The 25932-nt window shown below is 26.3% G+C and overlaps 1 protein-coding gene across 4 annotated transcripts in view; it reads left to right on the top strand.

Annotated features, from left to right (window-relative positions):
* Positions 1-1899: 1899 nt before the first annotated feature.
* The window catches only part of LOC129908998 (bestrophin homolog 15), a 55637-nt gene continuing 31604 nt past the window's right edge, over positions 1900-25932 (top strand). Inside the window, exons 1-2 of one of the 4 annotated variants that reach the window (XM_055985879.1) lie at positions 1900-2274; positions 22356-22937. In XM_055985879.1, coding sequence (XP_055841854.1) covers positions 22867-22937 — 71 coding nt within the window. In that variant the 5' untranslated portion in view covers positions 1900-2274; positions 22356-22866. Of the gene's footprint in view, positions 2275-21978; positions 22098-22172; positions 22284-22355; positions 22938-25932 lie in introns of those variants that run through there. The other 3 variants (XM_055985876.1, XM_055985877.1, XM_055985878.1) reach the window with 3 other exon arrangements.

Raw genomic sequence — 25932 nt, 5'->3', positions numbered from 1 at the left:
ATGGAAAATTTATGAATTTTTTTGAACCGCATATATATTTTATACATCATATGAGAATCAAAAATAATCAAAAAATGAATTATATTTACCATGGAATGTTGAATTTTCATGCAAAACTTAAATTGCTTGCTTTTATTTTTTATTGAATTTTCATACAAATTAATGTTTTGAAGGAGTGAGGTGCAAAAGTAAAAGTATGAAAAATAATTGTGCAGTTTGTGACAAAGGGATCAAATTAATAGGATTGTTAGTACAATATATAACCCTCATTTAAAGATATTGGGCCACTTAATATTTTACTTTTAAAGATGTTTATAACGATGCACAGAAAGCAATTTAAATGAAGTTTTGTGAAATTTGTGATTATTAGATGGCTCATGTACATCCTCATAGGTGAAATATTAAAAGGCCCAATATCTTAAAATGAGGGTTACATATTGTACTAACAATCCTATTAATTTGATCCTTTTATCACAAACTGCACAATTATTTTTCATACTTTTACTTTTGCACCTCACTCCTTCAAAACATTAATTTGTATGAAAATTCAATAAAAAATAAAAGCAAGCAATTTAAGTTTTGCATGAAAATTCAACATTCCATGGTAAATATAATTCATTTTTTGATTATTTTTGATTCTCATACGATGTATAAAATATATATGCGGTTCAAAAAAATGCAAAAATTTTCAATGTGCTGCAATGGTACCATTTCAAAAGTGTTCTTTCTCGCTAAAAAAAACACCCTTTGACCTGAAATTTTTTGATGAACATATTTTATTATTTTTTTCTATGGTATATGAAACGTCCACACGAAATTTTATCAACCTACCACTTTTTTTCAAGGAGTACTTGATAATATTTTGACTCTTGCTCTTTGAGTAAAAGACAATTCATAAAGAGTCCAATAACTTTTTACATGATGGTCGAGACATTTTGGTATTGATTTTATTCGATCGGGCGTTAGAAAATACCTCGAAATCATGTATCATATTAATACAATATTTCATTGCTTATACTACGATATGCAACAAATCGAGTGCAACACAGAAAAAGTCTTGTATCTACCCTTCCGAATGGAATACAAGGTGGCCCAATATCTCAAAATAACTCTTAAATTGAGTACTACCAACGATGTTAATTTCATGCTTTTATCACAAATTGCACGATTGAACTCTTTTTTAATGCTAAGCCGCCTCACTACATATGATTAGCATGAAAAATAAAATAAAAATTCAAAAATGTTTCAGTATTTTAGGCTAAATCTAAAAAAAATGGCCTAATAAGTCAACATTATATCTATTTCAAATGAGAAAAAACTTTAACCCTCTTGGGCGCCATCTAGCGTCAAAATAAAAATCTGAAAAATTTAGGGGATTTTTTTTTGTATTATTTAGAAACAGTTTTTCCACTTAGGAACTTGATTTTCGAAAAAAACCTAAATAACGAATGTTCACACAAAATTTTATTCCGATTGTTGCTCGTAAAGTAAAAGACTGTTCATGAAAAGGTGAATCACTTTTTACATTTAGCTCTGCATTATGAAATACAGAACGGGTCAAACACCCATTTGATCAAGCAACCTTAAAAAAAAATATTTGAATATAGATAAAGTTGATTTACCAAAATTTAATTAATTATAGTTTTAGGCGCATGCAAATAAACTTTTCTTACGATCTTAACAAAAGCTCTCAAAAAAGCTTTTCTGTCAAAAACAGGTATTTCATAAACAGGTAAAAAGAGAGAAACATTTATTATTTTTTTTTTTTTCTTCGAAAAGATCGTTAAATAGATCGTTAAGCTGAATTGCAGAGCTCTGACGAGAGTTTAATTCGAACTCAGTTCACCTGTTGATTTCTAGATTTACCTTTATTACTTGCTGGTGGCTCGTTTTAAAACTTCAAATGTGTATCTCAGTAAAGTAGATATTCAGTCTTTCGATAAATTCAGCCACCGTCGGTTGTGGTGTATCTATCTTGTCTTCTTAAGTTAATAAACACCGTCCGCGGATATGAATGTTTAATGTTATTGTCTCGATTTTTACCTAAACAAATAAAAGATACAGATACAAAATCTATCTTTTGTGAGATTTTATTTAAAATCATTTCGATCAATTTGTGTGTGGTTTTTAAGATACCTTCAGAAAAAATGTGATTTTGAATTGAAAAAAGATTAAATCTCCTCAAAGTGAATTTTGGGAAAAAATTTAGAGAAATCCGTGTTGGATATTTTAATTTTGGATAAAAAGAATATTTTAAAGTGTGTATTTTTCAAAGTGAGTGAAAAATAATCATGAATTTATTTATTCTGGAATTTTAATTATTTTTATTTATTTTTTTTATCACAAAGAAAAGACAGATTTTTTTTTTTCCAAAATGATCACTTAAAGTCTCTTTTTTTTAATTTTTTTCATCTCAAATTTATCTCTTTGTGTATCTCTTTGTTGAGCATTTTAAGAGCATAAACGAATTTTTGTGCTGTCAATTGATAAATTTATTTGTATCATCACAATTTTGGTTAACCACAATTTTACTGGACACCAATACCATTTTTGGAATTCATCTTTTTTTGTCAAATAATTGTGTAGGCATTTAATTGGATTATATTTTATAATACCTAATGATTGAGGTATTTGAACAAATTAACGGAAAATTACTATCAAATGGAATTCAATTAAAATTATTTTGGCACCTACACACACGTTTTAAACGGTTTTGGAGAGTAAATCGACCATAACATCAACACAGGTGACAGCTGTTATTTTTTTTTTTTTTATTACTTTCTGTCTAACTACGAGAGTATAAAGTTCCTTTATGATGATGTGGACAAAGCTGAGAGTTCTCTCTCTCTTTAGCTGATATACGGTTAAAGCAGCAGCAAAAACATTTTTCATTCAGGTGGTAATGTGGTTGGTATTTCACATAGCAACATGAACTGATTGATGTGCAGTGCATATGCATAGCATAGGTAGATAATGCACAGTGCGGATTCGTACCATGATACTTAAACCGCACTTTCTGTTTAAATTAAAGTTTTTTTTTCATTTTTCGGGGAAATCTCAGAATGGCCTTGAGAGTTCCGAAAACTAAAAAAAAAAAAATACCGACAAGTAATTATTGGAGTGCAAAAACAAAGAGCAATACCGCCAATGTTGTTTTTGAGTACAGATTGTGCAACAATAAGAGTGGTGGTCTTCTATTTTTCTTCGACTTGTAGTGTTTATTGAAGAAAGCTATTTTAAGATAATATAAAAAGAAGATTAAAGCTGATTATTGTTTAGAGATAATAGTTAATTTCATTAAAGAAACATTGTAGTCCATTTTTTTTAAAAAAAAGGGTTTGGAAAATGTTAAAAAGCGCGCGCTTTTTAATTTTTTGCAGAATTCTGTAAAATCATCTTTTTGAAAAATTATCTGCTTATTTGATTACTTACCTACATAATTTGTCATTTTTTAAATGCTAATTAATTTTTGTTTTATAAATGAATAAATTTGAAAATATTTAGAAAAGGTTTTTAATACTAAACATTTCCGAAAATAACTAAAAATTTATTACTTTATCAAATAAAGATGAATATTCAAAAATTTGAATAAGAAAAGGAATATACCACATCGGTTCCAATTAGTATACATATTTTATTTGAAAGAAATTCAGTATATGCATTTCAAAAAATATTTGCAACACTTTAATAAAAAAATTTAGGAAAGTACCAATGTTGAATTACATTAATGAGGTGTATTTTTCTTTAGCCAGCGCATAGCGCATATGCTATAAAAAAAAAAAAAAAAACAGAATTAGCAGAATTTTTTTGTTCAAATATAATGCTGTCAGAATTTTGAAAAGCAGAATTTTAAAAAGCAGAATTTTGAAAAACAGAATAGAAAAAAAGCTGAATTTTGAAAAACAGAATTTTCGCTGAAAAAGCAGAATTTTGAAGCCAGAATTTTGACCCGATCCAATTGGAACATTAAAAACAAATTTGAATACTAAATTCAAATAACTTTTAAATTTATGTCTAAAAATCAAAAAAAGTTAAAAAAAATATTTAGGTAGTGCATTTCTGTTAGCAATTTGAGTTAAATTTGAAAAATAAATAAATAGGTAGTTGGCAAAAAAATACCTGTTCTAAATACTAGTGTGTACTTAAGGAAAACCATTTTATTTTCAAGTTAAAAATTTTGAAGAAAAATAGCTAAACAGGAAAAATATCTAACTTTTTTCTTTCAATTTTTGTCAAAAGTAAACAATATTACAATATTTTTTTTTATAGTGATATTTTTTTTTTTGATACAAAATTAAGAAAATGAAGAAAAATTCTTAGATAAATTTCAATACTGGGTCGCTCGTACTTGGTCTTATGTTAAAGCTTGTTATGTAAAACAATTAGACCAGGGGCCGAAGATTTCAAAAACATTAAAAAGGAGATGAATATATTTTTTTTTTTATAGGTATCTCGAAGAACACTCATCCGAACTCATAAAATGCGTCGATTCGTCAAATAACCGAGTTTTTGGTTTTTATTTTTATCTATTTCAAACAAAAAAAAAATTTTTCTACGAAGTTTGGTGAAAAAATAATCTTGACTTAAAATATTTATTTTTTTCACTTTTTTTTTTGACTAAATATCAAAAAAGTACCCTAATTTTAAACCGAAAATTCTCGTGTCAAAATATGTGCTTTTTCAAAAATTCGGTATGCATTTTATTAGTTGAAATCTCTACTTTCTGGTGGTATAAAAAATGTACATTGGTAAACTATGGTAAATGTTCTCGGGAAATGCAAAAAATGAAAAAAAGCTTGAATTCGAAATATTTTTTTTTAATCATTATGTTAAATTTTGGCCTATTTATTAAAATTAACACTTTAATTACTCAAAAACCGTAAGATTAATCTATATGTAACATGAAATCTTACATAATGGGTTTACTTTATGAAAAAATCTAAACCTGAGATATATTTAAAATATAAAATTAGTTTAGGTACATACTTTTTGTAGGCATTTGTTAAGATTTAATTTTTTTTTGTACAATCCGAAAACCAATCTGAATTCTAATAATTTACTGATAACACTGTGGAAAATTAAAAACTTTTTATATTTTTTTAAATCAATGTGGAAAAAGTATTTGAGGTATTTGCATTCTATTTTTAACAAGTTCTGCTGCAAAATATTCTTTGACAAATGTAATGACACTCACTGCACTTTCACTCGAACTTCAGCAAAGATTTACATGTGTAGGCCCTTTTTTATTTGAAAATCTTTTTTCATTTGAAATTTAACCTTGTGAAGGCAAGTGGAGTTACCCCATCACTTGAGAAAGGGTATTTATTTTTTGTTTCTGCTTTTGAAATTCTTTATCGATCAATTGTTGTAAGTTTTTTTTTTTTTTTTTTTTTTTTTTAATCAATAATTATGTGCAAAGATGATGTTTTTCACGTAGAAAAAAAAGCCTTGCATATATAGTTGAATCTATTTTATTATCAAGTAATTCATTAGTTGCAATCGAAATAAAATAAGGTTTTTTTTTAAACTAAAAAAAAAAAAAATATTTTCAAAATCGTTCTCTCCGATCCACATTCTTATAGAAATTTTAATATTAAATATTCCAATAAATTGTTAAAATAAAACAAATAGATCGTTCAAAAAATTAATATTAGACGCTCTATTTAACTTAACATTAAATTTACATACCTAATCTTTTAATAATATTTTTAACCTAAAATTCTTATAGTCACTTTACATGTAGGGTCAATGTGGGTAAATGTAAACAATTTCATGTCTTTTTTTTTCTTTTGACTTTAGATTTTAATATGATTTTACGGAACAACTTGACAGGTATCTTCAAATGCAAATATGAAATGATGGCAATTCTTTTTTATAAATATAAACAAATATTAACCAAATTGTTTAAATTGCTGTCAAATATGGCATGTTTACAAATACCCCACCATGTTTGTGTTTTTTTTACAAATTCGGGGTAAATGTAAACAGTGGTTTAAAATTTAGATTTTCCTCTTTATTATATGGATAACGACTTGAAAAACGTTCAAGAAGGTATTTGAAAAAAACTTTTTCAAATGCCAATAAAAGTTTTTGTTTTCTTCCTTTGATTCTTTATATAGGCACCCAATATGCATCCTGAGCAGCTCTGAACGTCATATTTTTATTTTTTTTACGTCAATGACCGATTTTGCAACAACATTCACTGAAAACGATGTGTTGGCTACTTTAAAGTGTGACTCCGTGGCACTTTAGCAATAGTAATTAACTAAAACTACTTTATTTTTATTAAAACCAATAATTTCAGCAAAAATACATGTTTACATTTACCCCCAGAATACGTTGTTTACATTTTCCCATCATGAAAAATATTCTGGGGTAAATGTAAACACATGCAAATCGACATAAATGTCCTGTATTTTAAAATTTGTTTGTTTCACATAGAATCTACATCAAAATTCGAAACTAAAAAGTGTTTGCAAATTGTACTGACTTAATTGAATCTGCAAAAATTTTTAATATTTCTGAAAGACTAACGACTTGTTTGACACTTTAAAAAATTATCTTTCACGGAAAATACGCTCGTCGAATGAATTCTCTCTTGACAGCAATGAGTTTGACGTATAAGTTAAAAGATACATGCGTCCGCGATTTGTACTTATGTATGCGTCAAAGAGATTTAACTGAAGCTTGTTATGAGCCATGTTCTCATTTACCCCTGTTTACATTTACCCACATTGACCCTAAACAGAAAACAAAATTTTGTCCTAATAATATTTTCTACAAAAATAGCAGCACACATAAAACACACTTTAAGAAATTTGCATAACAAAAATCACACAAATTTTATGGTAATAATATATTTCGGAGAAAAAAACCTGATATTAATAGAGTTTTGTTGTTATTTATTTCCTACTAATTTATTAGTTAAAACTGTAACTGATACGGATGTATCTCTATTTCTCTCTTTAAAATTTAAAATAAACAAAATTTCATCATACTTTGAAATCAAAATTTAAATACTTTTTATGCATAATCGTCTAAAAACATTTAGAACATTAAGGGCTGAAACTTTTACAGTATTTTTTTTTCGTCATTTCCAACAATATTTTCGGTAATTCTTTGAACAAAAAAAAAAAAAATTTTTTGGAATCAGTCTAATATACATAGATTTATGTATGTATATTAGACTGATTCTAAAAAATTTTTTTTTTTTTTTGTTCAAAGCACTACCGAAAATATTGTTGGAAATGACGAAAAAAAAATACTGTAAAAGTTTCAGCCCTTAATGTTAACGTTTAGCACCGCCGCATCGCAAATTTCTATTTCCCATACGATTTGTATGAGAAAGATTGTGTATTTGTGTTTAGAATTTTTTATCTTTTTAATGGTTCATCAAAAAGGCTAGATTTAATCATTTTCTCGTAAAAAACGGACGCGAAAAATTAATTAAAATAATTTTTAGTTGAAAAAATGAATAATTTGAATTATTGAAGAAATCTAATATGATAGTATTAAGGGTTTGAGAGTTATATAAAAGGATCTGTGATACCAAAACACAACATAGAATACAAATATTCGAAAATTTTGCTAAATTTTTTGAAAAACCTAATAATTTCGTCAAAAAATCGGAAAAAAATGAGAAAAAATTACTTTTTATATTTTAAAGTTGAATAACTTCGAAAAGCTGGGGTAAATCAAAAAAATTAATAACAGCTTTTTTGTAAAACGGACAATTTTATAAGAGAAAACGATTTTGTCAAACCTTTTGGATGAACCATTAAAAAGATAAAAAAAATTAAACACAAATACACAATCTTTCCCATACGAATCGTATGGGAAATAGAAATTTGCGATGCGGCGGTACTAAATGTTAACATTAAGGGCTGAAACTTTTACAGTATTTTTTTTCGTCATTTCCAACAATATTTTCGGTAATTCTTTGAACAAAAAAAATTTTTTTTGAATCAGTCTAATGTATATATGCTACGTTATAATACCCATAGTTTTGTTTCTGCATTTAAGAAAGATCAATTTTCGAAAATTTATTACATTTTTCAAAAATAAAAAACAAATATTACAAATTATTAAAAACAAAATTCTCAAATGTTATCTAAAATGATTTTTTTCTTCAAAGTCTTATTTGTTTCTTGGTTATAATTTCAAAGAATTTAAATTACGTATGATAACTATTTTTTCCAAGATTTTAGATCCAATTGTACTTATGCGATATTTATACTTTCAACCATATTTTTTTACTGAATATTTTAGCAAATATTGTAAAAGTAAGCTAAATACGTACAAGCTAATTAAAATCAATAGAATAAAAGTACACAAATTCAATGTTGTATTTAATCAAGTGATGTGGGTTTTTCCACTTTACAGAAGATGTTTATTATTTCCCCTATTTTTATATCCCTTATTTTTTTGAAGAATCATTATGAAACAATCGATTTTAATTAATTTTCTCATTTACAAGAAATATTTTGTATCCATGCAATTTCTTGGTTTTACACTCTGTTCAAATATAAAATAAAGAAATTGAGTTATAATGAACGAGAATTCACAAAGGCCATATTGGTTGTAAGGTAAAGTGTCTTTTCGTGTGATTATTTTTTTTTTTTTTTTGTTATAATATTGTTGTTGTCAATAACATCAACATTATACAAAATTTTGTTAAAAATTTGATTAACCTCTTTTTAAGGTGATTTTGTTTTCTTTTTTTTTTTTTCATTTCACAGAAATTTGCACAGTTGATTTTAACCAACAAAAAAAAAGTGTTTAACTGCTTTTAACATTAATGTAGATATCTACATCCTGATCGTTTATAAACAAAAATATTATCAACAATTCTTTCAAACCAATCTGTGCAAATAAAAACATTTAAAATTTTACACATAAAAGACAACTAGAAATGAATAAGCATTATATCAAATTGTTTAAACAAAATTTGAAGGAAATTTTATCAATTCATTGTTAGATTTAAGGTTTTTAGAAAAACACCTTCAGGAAATAAAAACTTTTGAATTTTAATTGCTATTATTTCATACCAAAAATATAAAAAAATAAATTGCACGACTGGGGTCGCACGTACTTGCTCTTATGATTAAAGTAACTATAATGTTAAAGCTTTTCATTCAAGAAATTTAAAATTTGATATTTTGAAGAAATTTCATAAGTAGTATAAAAAAATTAAATCTGTTTTTATAATTAATTAAACTCCGTTTTAAATTATCTTAAAAAAAATAAAAAATATGCCATTTTATTTCTTGTATAAAAAGGTATTTTTAGAAAAAAATTTTCGAAAATTGTAGGAGCCGTTTTTTAAAAAAATAATTTTTTATATATAAAATTTTTTTAACATTTTTCAAAAAAAAAGTTGGTATGCCATTTTGAAGAAATAATTAATTTACACATAAAAACTAAATTTCAAAATTTTTCATTGATCCGTTTTCAAAAAATTGATTTTTCAAAAAAAAATTTTGAAATATTTTTTAAAAAACCAAAAATGCGTTTTTTGAAAATTTTCTAAAATTTTAATATTATCTTTACTAACACACTTTTGTATAAAAAATTTTCATTTAAATCGGGTTAATTTTGTACGAGATATTCAGAAACGAAAAAAACCGTTCTATGACAGGTACCGTTAATAACGGTACAAAAAATATTTTTTTTATTTAAAAAGTTGGCCCTTATGTGTAGTATTACACACAAAAATTTTAATCAAAATCGTTAGAGCCGTTTTTGAAAAAAATTAACTTTTCTATTTCCGTTATATGGCAGGTACCGTTAGTTTTGGTCATAAAAAAAAAATTTCAATTTCCCCTCTAGGGAATCACCAAAAACTGCTAACTACCAAGTTTGAAGAAAATCACTTCACTCGTTTAGGCTGCAGCTCCAGATAGAGACAGACGGACAGACAGACAGACAGACAGACAGACAGACAGACAGAATTGCCGGACCCACTTTTTTGGCATTCTCCATCATCGTAATGTCATGTAAAATTGTTATCTCGAGTTCGATTTTTTTTACGAATCCTAAACTTGCCCTATAGTACCTATATCGCAAGTAAAAAGAATTATGTCTGCCTATTTGTAAGTAACTATCGATACCTAGAGTTTAAATTACTAAAAGATACTGGGTAATTCCCATCATATCTGTTTAACTAGACTAGTATGAAAAAGCTTATTTTCTATGAAAAATGTCCAAAAATTTTGATTACAAAATGGATTGTTTTTAATTTTGAATTTCTAGTAAAAGTAGCGATTTACCAGGTATATTATTAAGACTATAATATATTTAAAAAAAAATACCGCATATTGGATGGATAAAAAAATATATTTTTTGAACATTTTCTTGAAAATTGGTTTGATGATTTTTATTTTTTAGATGTTGATAAACGATATTTTGAAAATGGCATACATTTTTAAATTTAAAATTATAAAAGTTTAATTTTCTCGAAAACGCACAATGAAACCAAACGACCAAAACCATCTCAAAATTGGTTTTAACAAATTGATCATTTCAAAAAAGTAATGATTGTTTAACATAAAAAAATTTTGCGCAATTATGATAGCATACATTGTTTTAATATATTTTGGATAAAAGTAGGTACCTCAAATGAGTCTCGAACCTTACATTTTCAATTTTTATTGTTTTTCGTCCTATTTTATATAACAGTTTAAACTTAGTTTTCTCAGAAGTTTGTGAAGAAACCTTATAAGTGTTGTATATCAATGAAAAGGATAGAATCTCTACTTTATAAATCCGTCATTTGTTTTTGAATGTACTTTAAATTGATTGTTAAAAAAATAAATTGCACGACTGGGGTCGCACGTACTTGCTCTTATGCTTAAAGTAACTATAATGTTAAAGCTTTTTATTCAAGAAATTTTAAATTCGATATTTTGAAGAAATTTCATAAGTAGTATAAAAAAATTAAATCTGTTTTTATAATTAATAAAACTCCGTTTTAAAATATCTTAAAAAAAAAAACAAATATGCCATTTTATTTCTCGTATAAAAAGGTATTTTTAGAAAAAAAATTTTGAAAATTGTAGGAGCCGTTTTTTAAAAAAATAATTTTTTATATATAAAATTTTTTTAACATTTTTTAAAAAAAAAGTTGGTATGCCATTTTGAAGAAATAATTAATTTAAACATAAAAACTAAATTTCAAAATTTTTCATTGATCCGTTTTCAAAAAATTGATTTTTCAAAAAAAAATTTTGAAATATTTTTTTAAAAAACCAAAAATGCGTTTTTTGAAAATTTTCTAAAATTTTAATATGTATTATCTTTACTTACACACTTTTGTATAAAAATTTTCATTTAAATCGGGTTAATTTTGTACGAGATATTCAGAAACGAAAAAAACCGTTCTATGACAGGTACCGTTAATAACGGTACAAAAAATATTTTTTTTATTTAAAAAGTTGGCCCTTATGTGTAGTATTACAAACAAAAATTTTAATCAAAATCGTTAGAGCCGTTTTTGAAAAAAATTAACTTTTCTATTTCCGTTATATGGCAGGTACCGTTAGTTTTGGTCATAAAAAAAAAATTTCAATTTCCCCTCTAGGGAATCACCAAAAACTGCTAACTACCAAGTTTGAAGAAAATCACTTCACTCGTTTAGGCTGCAGCTCCAGATAGAGACAGACGGACAGACAGACAGACAGACAGACAGACAGACAGACAGACAGAATTGCCGGACCCACTTTTTTGGCATTCTCCATCATCGTAATGTCATGTAAAATTGTTATCTCGAGTTCGATTTTTTTTACGAATCCTAAACTTGCCCTATAGTACCTATATCGCAAGTAAAAATAACAATTAATGGGAAGTAATTTGGCCAACTTTAATTTTTAATTGTAGATTTCTCCTTTGCCGACGACTGCCGATGTCGAGTTATGAATGAATTTAGAATCTCATATTACTCAAAATTAAGGAATAAAAATAAAACTTTGCGCATATTTGCGCCATTTTGATTTAAGGTCAAAAATTTATAAAATAAAAATTTTACAAAAATGTTTGCAAATCTTTTTTTTACTGTCATCTACAGGGTGTCTCAAAATTGATGATTCAAATGAAATATTCTGATAGGCTATTTAAAGGGCTCTTAAAATTTGGTAACTTATTTATCCCAAATATTTACGGTTTTCGATTAAATGCACTTCTTGTGAAATTTCGAAAAATTCGTACTTTAAAACAATATTTTGCTTCCCCTGTTCATAATTTATTTTTGTTTTTGTACAAATCCACCCTTAAACAATAATTGACAATTAGGGACAGTTGACAAATAAAAAAAATTATTTCGCTACAAATTAGTTTAAACAAAAGAATATGTTTTTTATTGTTTTTTTTTTTTACTCTGAAAAACCTTGTTTTGTTGAATTCAAATTATAGTACATATCTTTCATCCTAACTTCAATTTCCGAATCTTTTATACTTTTTCGGAAAACTGTGATAACTAGGCAAGTTATAAAAATGATAAACCAGTTTCAAAACGTACAATTTATTTTTTAGGGTGTTGCTCTATAAAATAAAAGTAAGAAATTGAGTTTCATTAAAACTGCTAACTAATTTGTAGGGATATGGCGAACAAAATAAATAATGTTTTGTAGTAGAGTAACTAAAGCAAATTATTAGGGAACCCGGCCGAACAGCTCTGATTTTGACGATTTTTTTTTTCAAACGTAGGTAATTAAAAATACTTTAAAGTCTATAGATAAAAAATTGCCGGTGTTGCCGTATTGTTTTTTAAAATTAAAATTAAATTTTTTTTAACAAAACCATTTTTTTTGCTTAAATTTCATAAAACAAATGATAGCAAAAGATTCTCTAGGTAATTTAAGGAAAATATATAAAAGGCAGTAAGGAACAATCTTCCATCGTTTAAGCGATAAATGCAATTTTCTAACATTCTGACCTCAAACACAAAAAAAATATTTTGAAAACAACGGCAACACCTACAATATTTTAAAATACATTTTTAAAAAGCCAGAAGCTCATTCTTATCTCTTAAATTTAAATCCACTAAATTTGATCAAGACTTTTTGAAAAAATGGTCCTCAAACTCAGAATTAAAAAAAAAAAATTATATTAGAAAAATTTAAAATGACTTTTTTCCAAACTATTTCTAATAAAATATGAATTTATTTAAAAAAAATTTTTGGCCATAAATATTGAAAAGTTGAATTTCGAAGCAAAAAAGGTAAAATATATCACACTTTTGTAAAAAAAATGAAAAATTACTTCAATTTCAATGGTTTTTTTTTATTAAAACTGAATTTTTGCATTGAAATAATTAATTTTCTCAAAGACTGTGGTAAATAGGAACTTTAAATTTTTGCTTTTTAACTTTCAACAGTAAGGGTTATTAAATGAATAAAAAATAATTTTATGTTTAGATGTTGAACTTTAAAAAAAAAAATAAGTTACATTTTTTTTCAAAACTTTTATTAAAAAAAGTTCTTCGAAAATGAAATACTTTTTAATTTTTTTCATAAACCGTAATACATATTGACATTTCCTTTTATAATTTGAAATCATAATAAATGCGGCCAAAAAAAATTGAAAATAAATGCATTTTATATTACGACCAAGTTTAAAAAACGACATGTTAAAATTTTTTCAATAATTTTTTTTTTCAAAAATCTGAGTTCAATTACCATTCTTTCAAAAGCCGTTCATTCAATTAACTTAATTTTAATTTTACATATATGACTAAGCTTCTAGCTTTTAAAAAATGTATATTTGAATATTGTAGGTGTTGCCGTTGTGTTCAAATATTTTTTTTTGTGTTTGAAGTCAATTAATAAGAAAATTGCATCTATCGCTTGAACTATGGAAGATTGTCCCTCACTCCCATATATTTTTTTTCCTTGAATTTCCTAGACAATCTTTTGGCATCAATTATTTTATGAAATTTAAGAAAAATTTTTGAAAAAAATTTGTTTTTGTTCACAAAAATCTTCAATTAAATTTAAAAAATCAAAACGGCAACACCGGCAATTTTTAATTTATAGACTTTAAAGTATTTTTAATTACCGACGTTTGAAAAAAAATATCATCAAAATCTAAGCTGTTCGGCCGGGTTCCCTAATATTGCCAATTTTTGAGCTTTAGTTACTCTACTATTGATTAAATAACTGATTCTTATTTACCAACATTTGAAAATTTTTTTTTGAAAAATCAAATTTTCGAAAACGGGACATTAATTTTTTTTGAAATTTTGGTTTAAGATATTGATTAGGCGTTTCTACAAAATGGCATACCAATTTAATTTCAAAATTTTTTTTCCAAAAAAAATATTTAGGTATAAAAAAATAGTTTTTTTTTAAAACCGGCTCCAACGATTTTAGAATTTTTTTTCTAAAAATACATCTTAATATATCAAATAAAACACATACTTTTTTTGGAGGGCAATTTAATTTCGGATGTTTTTTTATTGCTTTGAAGAACAAATTTTGTGTTTTTTTTTTATTAGTTAGGGTTCTGGCAAAGAGCTACTTAAATAAACAAAGTGTGGTCATAAATTTTAAATTCAACATTTTAATTTGTAAACAAAGTTTAATCAATTTTCGGAATTAAAATATCCATTCAAAAATATTCAAACTAATCTACTTTGTATTTCGAATAAGTTATTGATTGTTTACTTATAATAAATCAATTCTAAATAAATCCACATTCTTTGCCATTAAAATTAATTAATTTATTTTCTTTTAAAGGTGTAAGTCATATTAATTTATGAAATTAATAATAAATGAATATGGTCAGTATTAGTCAATGTATAATAATGGACTTAGACTTCTTTATTGTTACAAAGTTATCTTTATTTATTTTCTTTGTAAACAAAATTCTTAGAATCATCCGTGTCGACTATCCCTAAAACGTCCAACAAATTATCAGTTTCTTTTGACATGACCAGTTTCTTTTTATAATAACCCACGATTTCCTTGTTATTTTGATTATATTAAATTAAAAATGACGATGGAAATTCATCTTCATTTTATTTTTTTTTTAATTTATTTTTTATTTGTTTCTCTGACAAAATTGACGGGGGGATCGTTTTCTTTTAAAACGATATAAAATTCCGATCGATTACAAGTTCTCTACATCATCATGACTATAAAACACAACTTTTGTTAATAAATCACAAATCGTCTTCGTTGTCGCTGTCGTTTTACGGTGTTTTTGCTTCGTAATTATTGTGATGGATACAGTTGTTATTGTTGTTGTTGTTTAATTTTGTGATTTTTATTCAATCAATATTGTTAAGAAACAAGAAACGAAAACATGGCGCTTGCTCATCTCTGCCAAACTGTTATTGTATTTTATTTATTGTTAAATGAAAGATACAAAACCCTATTGGCCTGGAGATAAAATGCAAATGTCAAGTTTTTATTTTAATCTTGAGGTAGATTCAAGTAATAGAGACAAATACGTCGTAATTTTTGTTTTCTTTTCAAAAAAAAGATCAACTCGCTTTGAAAGTTTTTTTTTTTAATTTATTTACTTGAATAAACTTTCATGACATTGATATGATAAGAAACGTATATGGCTTGACTTCTGTTAAAGGTTTGGTAAACGGGGTTTCAAATGGTTTTGATTGGGTAAGGTCTGAAATGTTTTTTTAAGAAATCCCAAACCTTTGAGAAACATAGAACTTATAGGTATGTTAAAATAAAATCATAAAATAATAACTATTAGTACACAAATGCCGAAACAGAGTATAGGTTAATTTATTTGAATTAATAAAATCACTTGCAAAAAATTCTGAACCCGTCAAAATAATTTTGAAAGGTCAGACATTTGCGAAAATATTTGCGATTTTAAGTGTGTCAATAAACAAAATGATTCTTAAGTAAACACAAAATGTAAGGTACAGGGGGCAAACGTTTAGTTGTCGGGGCCCAAGGGCAAGACAAAATTTTGGGGCCCCTTTGATATAGAAAATAAGAACAAATAAAAAAGTACGTATACGCCCTCTTATTTTTTTTTTTGGGCCCCTGATGTACCTATCATTTGTTGGTCGCTAAGATTATGGAAGTAATATTTTATGGGGTCCCAAGGTAATATGTAATTTTTCTTTCAAAAAAGCTATTTATTTTTTTGGGACCCCTGAGGTGATATTTTTTTTATAGATGAAATATTATTAGGCTGGCTACCAATTCACTGAAAAATATAATTTGTCTCCCTTGTGTCCGAAGTGATTCATGTCAAATATCTTATCTTTTTGCTCCGATATACTTTTATAACCATTTGCCTTTTCTTCATTGTCTTCTTATGGGGCCCTGACGTGCTGGGGGCCCCGGGGCACCGACCCACTTGCCCCAATGGTGTGTACGCCCCCCTGGTAAGGTACACGGTTAAGACGTCTGTCAAAAATTTAATAAAACCTTTGAAACGTTTTTCAAAACAAAAATTATTAGTTTTTAATATTGCGATTTTATTACACAGTTTTTAATAATTTATTTTATTAATTTCAAATACAAAAAAAAATTTAAATGTATTAAAAAGTTTTGAAATATAAGAAAATTTGAATTAAAAACTAATTCCATTGCACCTAAATTATAACTTTATCTTGTTAAGAATTTAAAAAAATAAATTTTCTTGTGCCCGGATTTAGGGGATTGTGTCTGAAAAACTATCTTAATTAAACTATTTGGTTCAGAAAAATGCATTTGGTAACCTTTTTTCTGATAAAAATAGAAAATTAAAAATCTGAATTTGCACTATTTTGAAGACGCTTTGTGTTTTTTCGAAGTAAAATATATGAATTACTGACAAAATTTGATCGGCCATAAGATTTGACTTGTTTTGTTTCATTTTAAAGAAGTAAGTAAGAAAGAAAACTTAAAATAATAAAAAAGAAAAAGAAAGAAATATGATTATAATAAACTAAATCTTTAAATTCAGGAAAACCTTTTGTATTAGAATTAAATTATACATTTAAATAAAATTTTGATGTTGTCCATAATTTAACCCAAATTATCGTAGAATTTACATCAAAATTGTTAACCGTACAGCTTTTACCTAACTCTTAAAATAGGTTCTTATGTTTGAATTTATAAAAGGAAAACCACTTGCAAAAAAGTCTGAACTTTTCAAATTAATTTTGAAAGTGTATCAATAAACAAAATACTTCTTAAGTAAACAACCAATGTAAGGTAGAAGGTAATATTGAGGCATTGACTCCATTCACCTAATACCTTTCACGTTGATTCTACTTATCGTTTTTCTTGTTGTCAATTTGAGGAAAAAATGCTATTTAAGAATTTTTTAAACTGCATTTTGTTGCTGTACTGAATTCCAAAAATAAAACACTGCTTTATTTCGAATCAAATAATTTCGTTAGAAGAAGTGTAACTACTAATTTACATATAAGAATGTTGAAAAAATACTGCTGCAGTAAACTTCAAAATGTTTTTAAAGTCCTTGTCCTAAAACAAACTTTCTTTGATTGAACCGAAAAAATGAATTTTTCTACATACTTTTTTTTATAATGAACAGTTTCCACTCTTATAAAGCCAATTTGCAATTAGCTGCAACTCGTCACTTTTATTGCTGGTCCTAAATCTTTTTTAGGAGTCGTAGGTGAGTCAAACAAATAAAAATTCACACATCTTTTATAACATTAATATTGTTTTTTTTGCCACACAAACACTAAACAAATTATTGTTTATTATTATTGGCAGTCCTATGTTATTTTCGGATGCAGACTGATTTTTTAAGGAATTTAATAGCTTTTGATAAATTGCTTGATTTTTGTTCTGTTTGTAGTTAAATCTTCAAACAAATAAACGTCTTAAAGTAACAAGAAGATTTTAAACTAATTTTTAAGTACCTAATTGTTATGAATTGGTTTTTTTTTTGCACGATTTAAATCTCAGAAGAGCTACGACAAAAAGATTTGTTTTACGTCAAAAGAGGAATAATGAAAAAAAAAATAAGATGGTATGGTAAATATTGAATAACAATGTGATTAACATTTTTCGAAGAAGAATAAAAAAAAAGCAAAATAATTGCAGTCAATGAAAGTTTGGGTTTTTCCAAAAAAGGGGGATTTTTACTTTGACGATAAAATAACAACTTTAGATTAAAGTCAAAGTTTGAGTCACAAAGTTATTGAAGGACATTCAATGAAGAAGAGAGAGATAAGTTGGTTCATTTTTCATCTCCCCAGACACGTAAAGTTATATTACAAGTTTAACGACACATATTAATATGATGAATTGAGATTTTCACTCGAACTTTTAAGCAGAAAAATATGCCATGACTCTGTTAAAAAATTAAAGATGTATCTGATTTCACCCAATAATAAAAGTTAATGTTTGACTAAAAAAACAGAGTTGCACTAATTTGACTTAAATGTATGAAACATACTACACCAATCATAAACATTTTAGTTCTTTTGGTTCTTTATAACATTTGAAATAATGTCAGTTTTTACCATAATTAAAAGTAAAAAAACTATAAATAACTTTATTATATACTGTATATAATTATTATTCCCCCAGCCTGTCTAATTAGTTGGTTATAGAATCTTTCAATTAAAAAAATGTTACGTATACGCCACAGTTACCTCTAAAATTTAAACTATACGGATTGATTAAAATTGTCAGTGCCAAACTTAAACCGTCCATTTAATTATTGTTGAAGTATTTAAAATGTAGCTACTCCACTTTTAAAATATAGGTATACAGGGTGTCCCAAAAGTTTACGTCGAAACGAAAACGGTAGATAGGATAGGTGATGACAGTTATCAGAAAAATAATAAAAAAAATCGCAGCCATATATTTTGGGAGTTATTGGCATTTGAAAAAAAGTCGAAAAAATGGTCACCCTGTGACGGTTTTTCATGTTCCGTGACTACAAATCTTAATTTTTCTCATTTTTTTTCTTTTGTTACGGAACCTTGAATAACCCTGCTATCAAATGCATTAAAAAATTTTAACTCAGCTGCATCAGTTTTAAAGAAAATATTACTTTTTTACCCAACTTAGTACTAACAAATTTTACATGACTCTAATTCAATGAGCCGTAGTGTAAAAAAAATGCACTACGATGTTTCGGCAAGTTGCCTTAAAAGTTGGTGTGTTCAATTCTCTCAATGGTATAACATTGTTGGGAATATTTCATAATTAACCGAGATAAATTCTTTTTTCTGAAGAAATCCGACTCTTTTATGAGGTAATTTTTCCATATTATTCAAGTTTTGTACCCTTTCAGAACCTTTCAGAATACAAAAACTTAAATAATATGGAAAAATTACCTAAAAAAAAGTCTACCTAAATGACTAAAGCCTATATTTCCTATAAGCTTGAGATTTTTTGGAGGCTTATAAGAATTACAAAAAAATAAAAAACTACTCAAAAATGTCCCCAAAAATTAGTTGTTTTTCAAAAATTCAAATTTCAAAATCCAGGGCCAATGAAAAAAATCCGTATAAGACGCCTAAATTTTTTTCTTAGTATCTTTCTAATCGTGTAACTTAAGTTTCCGTAAAAAATGTTCCCTACCTTTAATAAGCCTTCTGTCGAAGTTCTACCAGATGTTTTCACTGCACAAAAACCTTCACAACTTAGTTTTGAAATTTTTTAGAATTTTTGAAATACCTTTTTCAACCTTACAATAAATTTATCTATCATTTAAAAAAAAAAAAATTCAACTCTCTACAACTTACCGTTTAGAAAATAGCCTCTATTTTCAATGTCATGTTACCCCTATTTAACCTATAAAATCATTAATTTTTTAGCCTAAAACCTTCTACTCTTATTCCCCTTTGATTTAAAAAAAAATAAGCAAAATAAGTTAGCCGGTGTGGCCGGTTAGCGAACGTACAAAAAACCAAACTTTAATATATATAAAAAGCAAAAAAAACTTGTAATTTTATTTTCTCACGCTTAAAATATGTTATCATCAAATGAAAGGTAATATTATCAGGATGCTCAATAAAGATAAATCAAATTTTTATAAGCTCCAGATCAAAAGATGTAATATGTTGAAAAATAGAGTTTTATTTTACCGTTATTTCAAATTTGTCATTACAAAAATAATTAAAACTTTGTACAAATATAGTCTTGCCCATTATCTATCTACACTGTAAATTATTCATTTATCTATTGAAGAAAAAAAGATAAAAACAAAAAACTGTTAAAAACGGACAAAAAAAACTTGGGACAAAAAAAAATTGTTTTTCCCGTTATTTTGTTATTTTTTACATGCATGCGCATGATTGAAACCTATATTTCCTATAAATTTTAGATTTTTTGCAGACTTTAAAAATTTCAAAAAAAAAAATAAAAGTCTACTCAAAAATGTCCCTAAAAATTAGGTTGTTTTTCAAAAATTTTTATTTCAAAATACAGAGCCTATGAAAAAAATCCGTTTTAGACCCCTAATTTTTTTTTAATATCTTTCTCATGGTGTAACTCAAATTTCTGTGCAAAATTTTGCGTAGGTACCTCTAATTAGTCTTTAGTCGACGGTCTATGACTGCAAAAAAACCTTCACAACTTTGTTTTGAAATTTTTTTGAATTTTTTCAATACCTTTTTTAACTATTGAATAAATTTGTCTATCATTTAAAAAAAAAGTCAACTCTTTACGACTTACCGTTTAGAAAATAGCCTCTTTTTTCAATGTCGTGTTACCCCTATTTATTCTATAAAATCTTAAATTTTTTGCCTTAAACCTTCTCCTTTTATACTTCTTTGATAAAAAAAAAAAAAAAATTAAGAAAATAAGTCAGCCGGTGTGGCCGGTTAGCGAACGTACACAAAACCAAACTTTAATATATATAATAGATAGTTTTGAATATTTAAATGTACAAAAAAATTAAAATTAAAAATATTTTTAATTCCATAAAAAAAACAGTTGTGAGGAAGTAGATTCCAAATCTACGTTCAAATGCAAAGACTAATGGCAATAGTTTGATTACTAAATCATCAGAACATTATAATTTTCTATAAACAGAAGAAAGTGTCACTCATACGCCGCAGTGACCTGTAGTTCTCTTTTATTGGGCCACTTGATAATTTAATTTTTAGGTTAAAATGCTTCCAAGGAATTTAATTCACCCAAAAGTAACTTTTTATTTTACTAAAATGAAATATCTCTGTCTCTAAATGAAATTGTTTTAACGCGCTTAATTTATTTGGTTCTTAAAGTAAGACATTGATGTATTAGTTCCATTAAAACTTTAAAAGAAATAAAATATAATGGATTTTTGATTGCTAAATCAATTACTTCTCTTTAAGTGCGAATTAAATTTGACATTTCACGTTGCAATAAATACCTAGTACCTACTATATACCGAATCATCAACCGGACGTCAAATCATTGTCGTCATTGGTCTGTCAGCCTCATTTAATTTTCCCAAACACACCTGCATAAAAAGCAAAAAAAATAGCAAGAAACACAAATTTTAAAACACTTTATTTTAATGTCTTAATCAACATTTCGATGTTATGTGTCGTTGGCTAATGATATGACTTCAGTGTATTTATTGTTCATTCTTCCAGAAGCTACATCTACATACTTGCTGTCAATTAGTCAAAGTTAAGTGTTTTACAATCTACAACAATCCATTCATTAATGAAGACAGACATAATCTATTCGAAATTCGATTAACAAATCAAATTCGAAAATGAATTACATCGATTGAACCTATCTAACAATAAAAAAATTTATCATGAAAATACGATATCCCAAAGATACACTCTAGAAGTTAAAAGGCTAACTTGGTGGCGATAAAAAATTGAAATACACAATTAATTACGTAAGCTTGGCTCTAGACTTGCTATATGCACCAACCGCTTTTGTGTAATTTAAGTATTTTTTTTTTTATTTTTATTTTGATTTGTTCTTGTTTTATTTTTTGAATTTTGTTTTTGTAATTCTTGGAATTTGTTTAAGTATTGGTTACTGACTGAGTGTTGACGAAATTGTGAACTGATATTTAAGAAAATAGATTCTATTTCGACTGAGTTTGCAGTTTGCACTTAAAACTTTTAAAAATTTATTGCAACAATAATTTTCAATAATGAACGTGCTGATAGTTTGTTCATTGAATTGTCACGGTGTTAACATTATGTAGGTATTTTATTTGAATGTTATTGCGAAGCAATTTTTTATTTAATTTAAAATAACTTGCCGATGCATTTAAAAAAAAAAATTAACCTCAGAGAGAACTATGAATAAATTTAGGATCATTTAGAAAAAAATTGAATAACTTTTTCGTTCTATTTTATTTATATTCTGTTACTCTAGAAATTTGTGGTATTTATTTCTGACCATTTGTAAAATTTAAAATTGAATGTTTCATTTCTACAATTTTTTTTTCTTTTCCAGATTGATTCAGGATTCAATCTCCATTACTGGCCTCCATTCGATAGCGACACCATAACAAAAAAAAAACCTCTTAAAGAAAAATGTCTGCCAATTTTAAAAGAAAAAACAAAAAGTGAAGTGTTTATTTATGTAAATTAAAAAGAAAAAAAATCTTTTTATTTATTATTCAACCTTTATAAAAAATACAGAAAGTAAAATTAAAAAAAAAATAATCATTGTGTGTATACATTGTGCGTAAAATAGTAAATAAAAATAAATAATGTCTACCACGGCGGCAACGACGACGAAGGTAGATTAAGTGGAAAAAGACCGTGTTTAGATTTGCAAAACAGTTAAAAGAGAGTGTTACCAAGCAGAAAATTGATTTGCATTTCTTTATAATTTTTTTCATTCGAACCAGATTTTAAAAAAATTAAAAATATAAATGATATAAATTTGTGGAAGGAAATAACTCGTTTGAGCCCTGTTAAAATAATATTTTGAACAGAGCTTATCAAAACGAGAAAGCAATATGACTGTATCATATTCAGGTGAAGTTCCCAATGGAAGCAGCTTTGGATGTTTTTGGAAAATTTTATGGAAGTAAGTTAAAGATTTTTTTCAAAATATCTACAATTATTAATATAATAGTTATTATATAAGACGATAAAAATAAATATTTTAGTACCTACAAACTTCTTTTTAAAACGCTCTTTAAATTAAACAAAAAAAATGGTTTTGACAAAAAAACATGATGCGTTACCGGTTACCTGTAAATATATATAAAGTAGAATAGAGCGCCTTGTTTTGTTTTATTTTATTTTTTTTTTTTTCTTTCTTTACCAAAAAGTAATGGAAAAGCTGTTATACATTTCTGGATAATGAATGAAAAGATAACACTGGTCAACAAAATGTATCTTTTTTTTGCCACAAGAACCAAAATATACTTTTCTAGTAGTTTTTAGGGTGATGAATCCGAATCTGAAGTCAGAAAAATTTGATTGGCCTCCGTTTTTTAAATATTACCATTATAAAATGCTAAAAAAACGTAATTTTGGCTGTTTTCGAGATTCTGTTTTTATGTGGGGTAATTCATTATAAACAAATTTGTAACGGTATATTCTTCTTTCAAAAACTGTTTAAATTTTCCCGATATCTCTTTTATTGCTCGAGATATCTTAAATTTAATTTAATAAGCCAAAGAGAAACTAAAATTAATCTAAAGTATAAGTCACTGGTCACAGAATTTTTGCCACAAGAACCAAAATATACTTTTCTGAAGGTTTTCGAGTTTCTGAACTCAAAACCGCAATCGGAAAAATTCTATTAGCCTCCGTTCTTGAAATATAACCGTTATAAAAAAAACCTTTTTTTTGCATTTGATAACGGTAATATTTCAAGAACGAAGGCTAATAGAATTTTTGTGATTGTGGATTCGAGTTCAGCAACCCAAAAACCTTTAGAAAAGTATATTTTGATTCTTGTGGCAAAAAAAGTTTAATTTGGTTGGCCAGTGTTGTTTCTGATTCAAAGACCGCTACTTAAATTTTAAATATCTCGGGCAATAAAAGAGATATCGGAAAGATTTAAACATTTTTTGAAAGAATAAAACTTGCTCTTATAGGCACCGTTACAAATTAATTCATAATGAATTACTCCACATAAGAACATAACCTCGAAAAAAGCCAAAATTAGGTTTTTTGACATTTTCTAACGGTAATATTTCAAAAACGAAGGCCAATCAAACTTTTCTGTCTTCAGATTCGGATTCAGCACCCAAAAAACTACTAGAAAAGTATATTTTGGTTCTTGTGGCAAAAACCTTGTTGACCAGTGTAATTTAGGTGCACCATTTCATCTGCTTTTACCCTAAACTATTAAATTCGACTTTCTTACATCAATTATAAGAACCTAGTTGTTGTTGTTGTTGTTTTTTTATTTAGATTTTTCATTCAATTTTTATATAAAAAGTTCGACCCAGTGACCAGTTATGCAAAAAAAATTAATTACGTAGGTAACTTAGGTATTTTTTACCTGTGTGAAACTCTTAATCATTTAATTTTTTTCTAGTAGTTTTGCCAAAAATTTAATGGTTCTCAGGGTACTCTTTTCTTATTAGGTTGAAAATTTCCAGCAATACAAAAAAATTGACTAAGAGTAGCTATTTTGTTATATAAAATACAACAATTTTAAGTACATTTCCGACATCAGAATTCATTTATTCCAAAATTATAAAATAAAAATTTATTTTTAAAAATTGGTCTATTATTTTATTATTGCAACATTTTTAATACCAGATCGTATTTAATTCCCGTAGTTAATTCCCCAACTGACATATAAAATTCCACAGCATTAAGTAATTTTATTTACGTCAAAAACTATCATTCAGAAAAGGGTTGACATTCATCATCAAAAAAAAGTGTTAATCGCTTGATTCCACACTGAGAGATGTTTAAGGTTAATTTAATTGCTGAATGGAAAACTAGAAACAAATTTACAATACAAAATTGTGCTCGTCAAAATTCGCTTAGATCAATCTCTGTAATACTTCCGTACCTACAACGAGATGTAATTGAATTTGTTGATAAATTTTCTCGTCGGTTAGAATAGAAAATAAAAAGTAAATGTTATGTTTAAAGGTTTATATCTGTCAAATAGCATCAGCCGGCTTTTATTGTTTTTTAAATTAATTATTTTTGTGTTCATATTTGATTTGACAACCATGTGCGTAAAGGTGCCGGATCTATCATTAAATCAAATTGCATGTTGAAAATCATTAGATGTTTTAATTGATATTTGTCTGTCAGTCTTATACATATTTATACCTTCTCAATTATGCAAAAATAAACATTTTTATATACTTTGTATATAGATTTTACACTTTGAAGTATGAACCTTTCTATTTTGTTACAAAGAATAAACTTCTTCCATCAATATTAAAATTTGACTTATTCCGTTTCGGCCATTAGTGATGGAAATGCCTGAGGTAATTAATTATATAGCATTTAATTAAGTCTTCGTTGTTTCTTATTTTCGCAAATGAATAATTCAAAAAACAAAAATAATAATTTTTTAAAATAATAATTTGCGTGTTAAATTTTTATTATTATTTTATATATACACACGCGAATTTTTGTTTAGCTAAAAGAAAAAAGAAATAACTTAACTAATGAATGTAATAACCTTGGGTATTTTTGTTTACTTGGTTAACAATAAGTAGAAAGTTATGTTAGAGTCTTTATTGATTGAGATAATTATGTATTTAAGAAGCTTGGAAACGAAAACTAAGCTAAATAGTAATTACGTTCGTAAAACTGTAAAAAAGTTTGAATTCGTCAGGAAATTTAAGAATATAACAAAATGAAATATCCTTAGAAATATCATTTAGAAAAAGAATAAATAAAAGTGGTCCAATATGGCTTCCTTGTGGAACTCCAAATAAAACCCTAATAATGTCAAGATGACTATTCTTTTACAAATAATTTTGAATATTGTATTCATTATAATACTCCTACAATTACTTATTTACAAATCAAAATCTAGACACTTTAATAAACCCCACGAAAGGAGCATCCAATTTCCAAATCATTAAATCATT

This window comes from Episyrphus balteatus, chromosome 2, assembly GCF_945859705.1.
Source record: "Episyrphus balteatus chromosome 2, idEpiBalt1.1, whole genome shotgun sequence".
NCBI lineage: Eukaryota > Metazoa > Arthropoda > Insecta > Diptera > Syrphidae > Episyrphus > Episyrphus balteatus.
The sequence above is the reverse complement of the archived record's forward strand: the minus strand, read 5'-3'. Positions and strand labels throughout refer to the sequence as shown.